Here is a 10,290-nt window from a genome sequence, read left to right on the forward strand (position 1 = left end):
CGATTCCTGTCATAACCCGCCTGCCTTCCCCGCCCCGCCCGCACCACCACCTCTCCGCTCTCTCTTTTATCTCTATGGTTCCTTCTCGAGCGTCCCTTTGACTTAGTTGTCTATGGTCTTCCGCACCCAATCGAAAGCAGCCGAGCGCTCCCGAAGCGCATGCGCCGCTCCGCTCCTTCCGTCAAACCCGGCTGGGCCGTCCCGAGGTTGCGGTGCATGTTGGGATACTGGGGGTTCTGCTGCTTTTTCCTCTCTGGGGGGTCTGGGCTGAGGTTGCGGCTGCAGAGATGGTGAGTAGGGGAGGGGGAGCAGGAGAGGAGGGAGGGGGGGACAGTCGGCAATAATAACAATAGTGCTGGTAGTAATAATAGTGGCAGGGATAGGGATACTCTCCCTCCCACTTCCTCCGCCGGCCCCCGCCCCTCCGCCGGCCCCCTTCACCCTTTTCTACACCCCCCATACCCCAGGTTTAAGCATCTCCCTCCCGACCCCGAGCGCCTCCCCCCCCCACTCCACCCCATCTTCTTCATATATTCATTTCTTTTTGCCCTCTTACCCTCCAATCCCCCTGTTCTCTGCCTCCCCCTCACCCCCTACCATCTTATTTCGTGGCAACCATCCCGTTCCCCTTTTTGGGGGCAACTCTTTCCAGCCCCCCTCACTTTCCCTTGTCCAAACGGGAGGAGGTCCCTCCGCGTCTCGTCCTCTTCTTCCCTTTCCTGTTTCCCTCTCTGCCCAGCATTGGGTGTGTGCGCTCCCTTGTTGTTGTTCACACTAATAATAGCGTCCAGGCGGTGTTTTTTTTTAATCCTCCCCTTCCTCCATGAAGCCCAGGGCCGTGTTTGTGGTTCTGCTCCGGCCCCCGAAATTTAATGCTTACAACAGCCCTGTGTGGTAGGTTGGGCTGGGAAGGGATGATTGGCACAGGGTCGAGCAGGAAGTTTCACAGTCCCCGCCCCTTTTTTCTGGGAGAATCTGAACTCTAGCCCCACTCTAGAATGCACCCATGACACCCAATGACCTGGTTATAGTCCTTTCTGTCTTTCTGCAAAGCATGCCTCATTTCTACCGTCACCCACCCACCGACATCTATCCTGTGTTGGTAATTCTGGCATGCCACAAATGCCCGTTAACACACACAGACTATGGTTGCATTGTGTTGTGGAGCATCACTAGCAAATAGGGAAGAGGATGAGATTCCTATGTTAGGTGACCTCTTATCTAAGATTTCCACCCACTCCCTAGTAAGGTTAAATGAGCTGTTTGATGCTTCTGAAGCAAGGCTGTCCGTGCTGATTTATGTTGACAAAAAAGCCAAGAAGTTGAGGGGAGTGGAAAATGCATTCAGTGATATTTCAGGATTACAGGAGTGGCAATGAAAGGTTGAAGAGCCTGAGTGCTCTTAGTTTGTGGAGCTGGGTGGGAGGATAAGACTTTTCAATATAAGAGGTTGCTTGAAGCAGGATGCCAACCTACAGCCGCTGAGAGTTGGGTGAGAGAAAGCTGTATTTGTTCTATTATTGTTTTTGTTGTTATTTTACTCCATCCTTCCTTGGGCTTCAAGGGGTGGGGTGTGACTTGGGTCTCATCCTGTCCTATGGTGGGTCAAGACACCAATCTTTTCTTGTTTCCTAATTAAACTTGAGAGAAGGGGAAAGTGTTTAAAGGTGGCTTCTGTGTCTGAAAATACAGAAGACAATTGCTCTAAGGAGCTGAGGGAAACATACACAGTCATTCTCACCCCACACAATGTTATCGTCAAAACCACCCTGTGAGGTATGGTAGACTAAAGGAAAGTGACTAGCCTAAGATCACCCAGTCAGCAGGGGTGTCATACAGATTTTCTTACTCCGGGAGATGTAACCAGCAAAGGATTGGTTTGTGTAGAATGGGTTGATTAAGCATCAGATAAGAGAGGCTTCCTTTCATGGTGAAGGAGAAGCTAAATGGCCTTTCAGAGACCCTCAAATTCTTAATGGAAAGGTATCCAAGACAGTCCTAAGATTTTCAACAGAGGAGAAAAGACTGTGGATTACACCTCAAAGAAAATGAGCTGGAAAATTATGCCCACATATGTGAGAACAAAGGCTAATGTGGATACTTGAAATTATGTATCTGCATTATATGCAGTGTCAAAACTGCTGCACTGCCTATTGTGGGGTGTTACTGTTTTAGAATTTGTCAGCCCTAAAGAGGAAAGATGTTGAGTCTTCCCCTGAAACAAGATCCAGTGAACAGATTTAGAAATCAAAATACTGGGCCAATGGGGAGGAAACAGTCTGCATTTGGAGCTCTTTATCACTGTTGTTACCGTATTTCAGTGCATGAACATCTGACCTTGCAATAATGAGACAAGTTGGGGTTCTTTCAGTTCCAACATGAATGGAGACTGTTCCATGCTAGTTAACTTCTTAAAGGATATTTATTTATTTTATTTGTGAATTGTTTCCTATGAAACGTCTGAAAGTGATTTAATTAAAATACAATGAAAACATATTAAACCATTGCATATGTAAAAAATAATTTCGGATCCCACATCCCATTAGAATAAAAAAAACCTTCACTTAGAAGGCTTGTTAAGAGAAGTAAGTCTTCCACAGGTGCTGAAAAGCCAATATAAACACCACATGATGTGCAGCAGTTGCTGTCCATTGAGCACTTTGACTTGCATACCTGCAAAATGCTGGTTAGTACCATGAGAACATGGTATTAACCTTGTTTACCCAAATTCAAAAGAAATAAGTTACACCTGGATGCTGTCATTGTGCCCGGGGCATGTTGCACCTTGTGCCAAAAGAATTTTAAGGACTAGTCTACACATGCAGCAGAATGAGTTGGTTGGATACTGAGGTGGTAGAGCAGACTTTACCATGTCAGGACGCAGGTGGGACACCACACTTTCGACTGATCCTCCAGGTAAAAATGCCCTGCAAGCAGAAAACTAGAACACTAGAAAGAGAGGTTCTAGGCTAGATGCTGATGTGCTAGTTCTCTAACAAAAGTGGAGTTGTTGTTTTTTGTTTTTAAGCTTTGGGGAGGATTTTGAAAATGTTGCTTTTTCCCCACCTACAGTCTGAAGTGGTTCAGTGCCTTCCACCAACTTGTACAGCTTTCAGGGTGTCTTTGTTTGGTTCAAACAACTGTTAAGGAGAAGATTTCATTGCATGCAAAAAAAATCCTGGGTTGGTGTCTCCAGTTGAAAGGATTGGGGAGAGGGTAGTGGCAAAAACTGAAGCCATAGAAAACCCAGTGTCAATCGGAGCTGAGCTATCTGGTCAAATAGTCAGACATAGTATAATGCAGGTTTCTATGAGTTGCTCCAACCTGTAAATAGCCACTCACATGGACACTTGTGAAAGGTCATAACTGCCTTTATGAAAGTGAGTAGGAACACTCTTGAGAACTTAGAGGTTCTCTCTCTTCTTTCTTTTTAAAGTTATAAATGGCTTCCATGGCTCAAGCTCCTGAAAAGGTGTTGTGCATCAGCGAATACTTGCTCACCATCCATTGCCACTTTTCCATTTGACAGGACGTCTTTTTAATGATCCGACGTCACAAGACGACCATCTTCACAGACGCCAAGGAGTCCAGTACGGTGTATGAGCTGAAAAGAATTGTTGAGGGGATACTTAAGAGACCCCCAGAAGAACAAAGGCTATACAAGGTAACGGGGGGGGATGCTTTTTCTCACTGCAGAGCATACCCCAATATCCCCTCCCTGTGGATTGCAGCTATTATAACAACAGCTGGTCTGGTCAACTTTTGTATATGGTAAGGGTGGAGAGAGAGATAACGCCCTTTGCCTAGGGGAGCAAAATTATCTCGGGGCCAACCCTGGGCAGCGGTGATGCCCCTGGGATTCCCCCTTGTCCTTAGTCCCTGCCCTCTCAGGGTAATGCCACTGCCCACAAATGGAGTGGAGCAGAGCTCAAGGCTGTGGGGGGCCTCCCCATTGTGAAAAGCATAGGGTTGTGGATTTACCAAACACGTTGGCTTAGTTTTTCACTCCGCTCCTCTCACAGCCTGCTGGAACGCCCCAGAACAAGTCTTGAAATATCAGCTCTACCCTTCAATCCTACTGTTGCTCATTAAACACCCATCCCCATCACTCCCCCCCAGGATGCATGCTGTTGTGACAATGGTGTGTGCCTTTGCATGCTCCAATCTGCTGGTGTTATGGGGCCACGTTACAGCCTGTCCTCACAGAGGCAATCTCTGCTGTTCTTTACCCACCCCACTGCAGCAGAAGTTGTGTTGTGCTACCAGGTTAGTTTTTTGGGGGGTTTTTTGTGCATTGCTAAGGTTTAATTTGTTGTGCAATTGCCACTTCACCTTCCAGGATGACCAACTGTTGGATGACAGCAAAACCCTCGGAGACTGTGGCTTCACCAGCCAGACAGCACGACCTCAGGCCCCAGCAACAGTTGGCTTGGCCTTCAGAGCCAGTGGTGAGTTGGGGTGTCTTGCTTTCTAGATTTGGGAAGGGGAAGGAATAAAATTTATTTGTTCCATGCATCAGTTGTCTGCCCTACAATTTGGGTACTTTTAGGCTGACTAGTCATTAAATCACCTGTTGCCATTCACGTTGGTGGAAATTATCAGAGCACCCGTTGCCTTGTGCAGGAATGAGTCGGTGGGAAGAATCTGGGTGCTGCCGGATCCTTGGCTTTTTCTCTTGACCCTTTTTGACAAGGCGAATAGTGTGTAGCTGCTGCTTTTCTTTCCCCTTAGTTTGCAGGAGGCAAAGCAGAGAAATGCTACAATAATTTCACCCAATTCAAAGCATCTGTGCGAAACAGTATAGAAGTAAAATCCTCTTTTTAAGAAAGACATGTGTTGGGGCTGATGTGGGAGTAAGCAGCTGCTATTTTGCATTGCATTCTGCTCACCCGTGCCTTTACAAAAGCTTTCAGTTAAGGGGTTGGAAACCTCAGGCCTGGGATACAAATGCGGTCCTCTCTGCCTGGTCTTCAGAACTCTTCCCCAGGACACATCCGTGCACCAGCCATGCTTTGCATCCTCCTTGTGTCTTTTTGACTGTCTGAAACCTGTCCTTGAACTTGCGGCGATGCCTCTCGTTTGCCTAGATAGAGAGGGGTGTGCGAGTGTGTGTTGAAAATTAGCCTACTGTGCAAATGGAAAATTTGCCTTCGTTGCTCTGCACTCTTTGACCGCAGGCCTTGTCCACCACCCTTGGGCCGCTCTTGGTTGACTTTTGGAATTGTTTGGTTCCATTCTTGCTAGTTGCCAGCGTGCACAAATTCAAACTTACTGTGTCGTCTTCTCCTCTTTCTCCTCTCGTGCAGAAGATGCCTTTGAGCCCCTCCGCATTGATCCCTTCTCCAGCCCCCCGGAGCTCCCAGACGTGATGAAGCCCCAGGACTCTGGCAGCAGCGCCAACGAGCAAGCGGTGCAGTGAGAGGCCAGAGGGAGACGGAGCGAGCTGCACAACCCGTGGCGCCCCTTCCCCACCACCCACTCCCTCCCTCAACCCTCCAGCGTGGAGAGAGACATGGCACTGTCCCACCCCTCCAATCCAGATCCCCCTTTTACTCCACCCCTCTCTATACAAGACCACACCTCCTTCCAAGCCCCTCCCCACTCATCAAACAGAGCAATGTTTTCATTTTTGGTTTTGGAAACAATAAAAGTTCAGCTGGTTTTTTTTTCCCCTTGTCTTGTGTTGTGGGCCTGTGCTATGAAACACAAAAAGAACCCTGCTTTCGGGGACTGGGATCATGTCGTGACAACTAGCGAAAGTTTATGCCACACTGAATTTGTGGTGGTCTTTGAGATTCCAGCAAGCAGAGTCTTACGAGACCTTAAAGACTAGGACAGGCTCCCACTCTGGAATTTGTTGTGTGCTAAAAATGCTCTTCTAAGCCCCAGGGTAGGTATATTGTCAGCGAACAAATGTTAATAGCCATCTCCCATCATGCTGGTGAGTCCAACAACTTTTTTATTATTGGATTATCACATTGCAGAGCCGGTGTGGTATAGTGGTTAAGAGCGATAGACTTGTAATCTGGGGAACCGGGTTCACGTCTCCGCTCCTCCACATGCAGCTGCTGGGTGACCTTGGGCTAGTTACACTTCTCTGAAGTCTCTCAGCCCCACTCACCTCACAGAGTGTTTGTTGTGGGGGAGGAAGGGAAAGGAGAATGTTAGCCGCTTTGAGACTCCTTCGGGTAGTGATAAAGCGGGATATCAAATCCAAACTCTTCTTCTCTTCTTCTTAAAGATGACTCAGAAACTCAACTAGTCCAAAATACAACAGCCAGATACTGACTTGGGTTCTGTAGGATCTCATAGAACCCCTTTAAAAACAGCTGCACTGGTTGCCAGTTCATTTCTGGGTCCAATTCAAGGTGCTCACATTCATGTGTGAAGCCCTAAATGACTCAGGCCCCAGCTACATTAAATACCACCTCCTTCCCTACAGACCCTCTCAAGTGCTGAGAGGCAGAGGGACCATCTTGGTAGTTCCTCTGCCCTCAGAGGCTTGTGAAGCAGTAGCCCAGGAGAAAGCATTTTCTATGGCAGCCCTTTAGTTGTGGAACTCCTGACACAGGCATTTATGGCGCCTTTATTTTTGTTTCTGGTAACAGCTGAAGATGCACCTCTTTACCCTGGCTTTTGACATTTAAGGTGCATATTTTTAGAACCCACCTTAATTCTGTGGTGGCAATTTGTTTTAAATTGTTTGTAGAAATGTGTTTTGATTTTGTAACCCACCTTGTGGCCCTGAGGTAAATAAAGAGTGGGCAATAAATTATAACATCTTGGCCATAGGTTCCCCATCCATAAACTGGGCCAACTGCCAAGTTGCAGGCTGACTGTACTTGGAGAAACCCTTGTTTTAAGATCTTTCAGCATGGCTAGTTCCCAAAATTTTCAAGGATAACCTTCATGGTCTTCAAGCAGCACATTTTGTTCCCCAGCCACTGGGCCTTTTTTAAAAATGGAAATAAAACACACCTTGAGGCACTTTTGAAAGTGGAGGTGGTCCTCTAGATGGCACTAGATTCCCATCAGCCATCCAGCATGGTCAATGGTCAGGGATGATGAGAGCTGTCATTCAACATCTGGAGGGCCCCAGATTTTTCTTCTCTAAGGGTATTGGTTTTTAATTTATTGGTCTTTTAAGATTTCACAAGGCTTTGCTGATTTTGATGGAGCAGACTAACGCAGCAAAACCCTTTGCAGCTCGTTAAAGGGTTCCTACCACAGAGCGTCGTTATTATCTTTTCGCAAGTCCAAGGAGTTCCTTGTCAGTATTTCATACAGCTTCAAATTCCCATTTAACTTACCTGAATGTGTAGATCACCTCTGCATTGAGCTACTAGCAATGCCCTAAAGGCTATTATCGTTTTTCTGATTGGGAGCCACCTTGGGGTGGCACCCCCTTTCTTTGTAGAGTATATATGTGCTAAAATAGTTGCAAGGTAAGAAAAGAGGCTATTAAAATTACCCACCTAAAGCATGGCCAGGAAGCAATCCTGTCTGGGTCAGGCTCTCTCATTTCAGAAACCAGCAGATTTGCAAGAACGGATTCCTATTAAAATATATGCCGTTCAATGGGCTTAAAAGAACAGCTCTTGCTCGGGTTTTTGTTTTTTTAATTCATAGAATCGTAGAGTTGGAAGCGACACAGGGGGTCATCTAGTCCAGCCCCCTGCAATGCAGGAATCTTTTTGCCTGATGTGGGGCTGGACCCCACAACCTTGAGATTAAGAGCCTCATGCTCTACTGAGCTATAGTTGCACATACACTCCACATCTGGCACTGAACATCTGGAGAGGGGGATTCAGGATACTATTCGGAGGGGGTTCTTTTGTGGAGCAATTTCATGACAGATATCTTTCCCTAGAACATGTTAATGTGGCTGGGTAGATTGGTGGTAGCCTGAACCAACTGTCCTGTTGCCACTGAAGGTGCATATCGGGGATGGGGAACTATGTCCCCTTCTATGGGTTGTTGGCCTACAGATTCCATCATCCCTGGCCATGAACAAGCTGGGTGGGAGCTGATGGGGCATATCTTCCCTATCCCTAGATTATGTGAAAGGGCAAGGTGTTGGGAGGCAGAGAAGAGAAGGATCACAGGTTTTTACAGCCCTCGCTTTCACTTCCCGGGGGGAAAAGTCTAAACTCGTAAATAGGAGGAACAAACCACCAGGTGGTGTTAAAACAGTTTTAAAAGCAAAAGATCGTTGGGGAGTCATTTTGAGGCGTGCTGGTCTAGAAGCTGGATTCAAACGGCCTAGCCTTGTCACGAACGTCAAGTTGTTATCTCTCGCCTCAACCAACCATCCTCACAGACTTGTTGGAGATTAAAAAATAACAACTATGTATGCTGGCTGCATTAAAACAGGTGGCTCAAGCAGAGGGGATAGGAGTGGTTCAAAGCAGGGGACGTTAGTGAGAAATACAAACGTAAACTTTGTTTTTAGATTATGTGTGTTGTTGCACACTAGCTTAAGAGAGACATTACCTGCTTTGTGAATGGAGAGTTGCCCCTTTCAAGGTGGCGTTAACCAGATCCAAGTTTTGTAACTTGTTTTTTTTTAATTAAAAAATGCCCAATTAAACAGGGCCACGTTGTGTCTGAATTGGCAGTGTCTGTTTTTTATCAGCTGTGGCTGCAATCCTGTGCATGCTCACCTGGGAGGAAGTCCCACAGAAATCAATGAGGCTTCCTTCGGAGTAGATTTATATAGAATTGCATTGCAAACCTTGAAGCCCCAATTCACCCTTCCTCGGAGGAGCTTTGTGTGGTGTGCACAGCTCCTCCCTCTGCCATTTTAATCCTCGTAACAATCCTTTGAGGTAGGTGAGGCTGAGATCCCCAGCCTATTTCAGTGAGCTTTAGGATTGACTGGGAATTTGAACTCTGGTCTCCCCCATCTTAAGTCAATCAATAGTTCCTCCAGGGGCCAATGAACTACAGCTCCCATCTACAATTACCACTGGCACTTGCTGGCTGGACTGATGGGAGTCTGTAAAAATCTGAAACGTCTCTTTTTTTAATAATAGTAAAAAAGCAAATTTTCTTTTAAAGAAAAGGGGGAGGGCTATAATGCTTGTAAGTGCAGAAGTGAAGGGTAGCATTTACTCCATGTGAACTGACACAAAATTAGCAAGTGCATTTTTATATTTCAAACGCTAAGTTTCTGGTTTGTAGTATCTCCGCCCGAGTTAGCAAGTTCCCTTGCAGCACTGCCGTCGGTTGGAGACCACGTGGGTTGACTTCATGCAACGAGGCATGTGGGTAGAAGACGTTGGTTTGGTTTCGAATCAACCATGTCACGGAACAGCTAAGATGGGAGAACAACGTCCCGGTTGGGTGGCAGCAGTTTACTGTAACAGTCCGTGTCTGTGCGAAGGGGAGACTCACCACAAATGGTTAGCGTGGTCTGGGCCCCTGTGCAAATGTCTTTTAAAGGCACAGCTGTGTGACTACACAGCTGTCTGTTGCCTTTTCTCTGAAAAGAAGCTGCAGTCCTCGTGTAAGAGAAAACAAGCTTTTGAAATCCTTCCAGTATACATTACTGAGTTATGTATCCAGGCTTACTTGAGAGAAGGGTTGCCTTACGTCCAGGATTTCCCGGAAATATCCAGAATACTGCAGTCGGCAGCAGTGTCCTTGTGGAAATCAGTAACAAATGTCTTGGAAAAAATGGACGTATGGCAGTCCATGTCATCAGTGCTGTTTTTGCCGGTTTCCCATAAAAATAGCTCAAGAAAAGCTCAATACCTTTTTTGTCCATAGTTTCACTATTTGAAATATGGCAACCCCACTTGGGAGTAAACCTCATTTAACACAGTGGGCCTGTTTGAGTAAACCAGGTACAGGATTGGAGTGTTCAACTGCAATAGGTTTTCAAGCTGAATTTATCCTGTGTATGCACAGTAGTGTTGTGGAAGCACGGGATTTCATTCTGGGAATCTCTGCTTTTGGGATTTCCCCCCACCCCCAATAAAAGCAAATATCGGGTCCTTAAGGTTACAAAAGTAAATGATGAAAAGTCATGGGTGATGCTTGCTGAAATATTTTACCGATAAATATTTCCAGTTGTTATGGAGCTAGATGTACTGGGTGTTGCTCCTTGCCCTTCCTCAGGCCTAGCAGATAAAATTATGTCTAAACAAATGCATGCAAATGTAGTTAATGAATTCAAGTTGCATAATTCATCTATTCTTGAGCGGAAGTAAACCCATGTGGCCACAGCAGAGTGGGATTTAGCAAAGCTCAGGCAATAAGCTACACTAAAATGAATCCTATACAGAG

General features: G+C 46.3%; 1 protein-coding gene across 1 annotated transcript; it reads left to right on the forward strand.

The window, feature by feature from the left end:
• Positions 1-162: 162 nt before the first annotated feature.
• Positions 163-5,669, forward strand: ELOB (elongin B). Its single transcript, XM_053362356.1, has 4 exons — positions 163-290; positions 3,530-3,664; positions 4,340-4,448; positions 5,307-5,669. The coding sequence occupies exons 1-4, from the start codon at positions 288-290 to the stop codon at positions 5,417-5,419; spliced, it is 360 nt and encodes a 119-aa protein (XP_053218331.1). The 5' UTR covers positions 163-287; the 3' UTR covers positions 5,420-5,669.
• Positions 5,670-10,290: the final 4,621 nt, after the last annotated feature.

This window comes from Podarcis raffonei, chromosome 13 (genome assembly GCF_027172205.1).
Source record: "Podarcis raffonei isolate rPodRaf1 chromosome 13, rPodRaf1.pri, whole genome shotgun sequence".
NCBI lineage: Eukaryota > Metazoa > Chordata > Lepidosauria > Squamata > Lacertidae > Podarcis > Podarcis raffonei.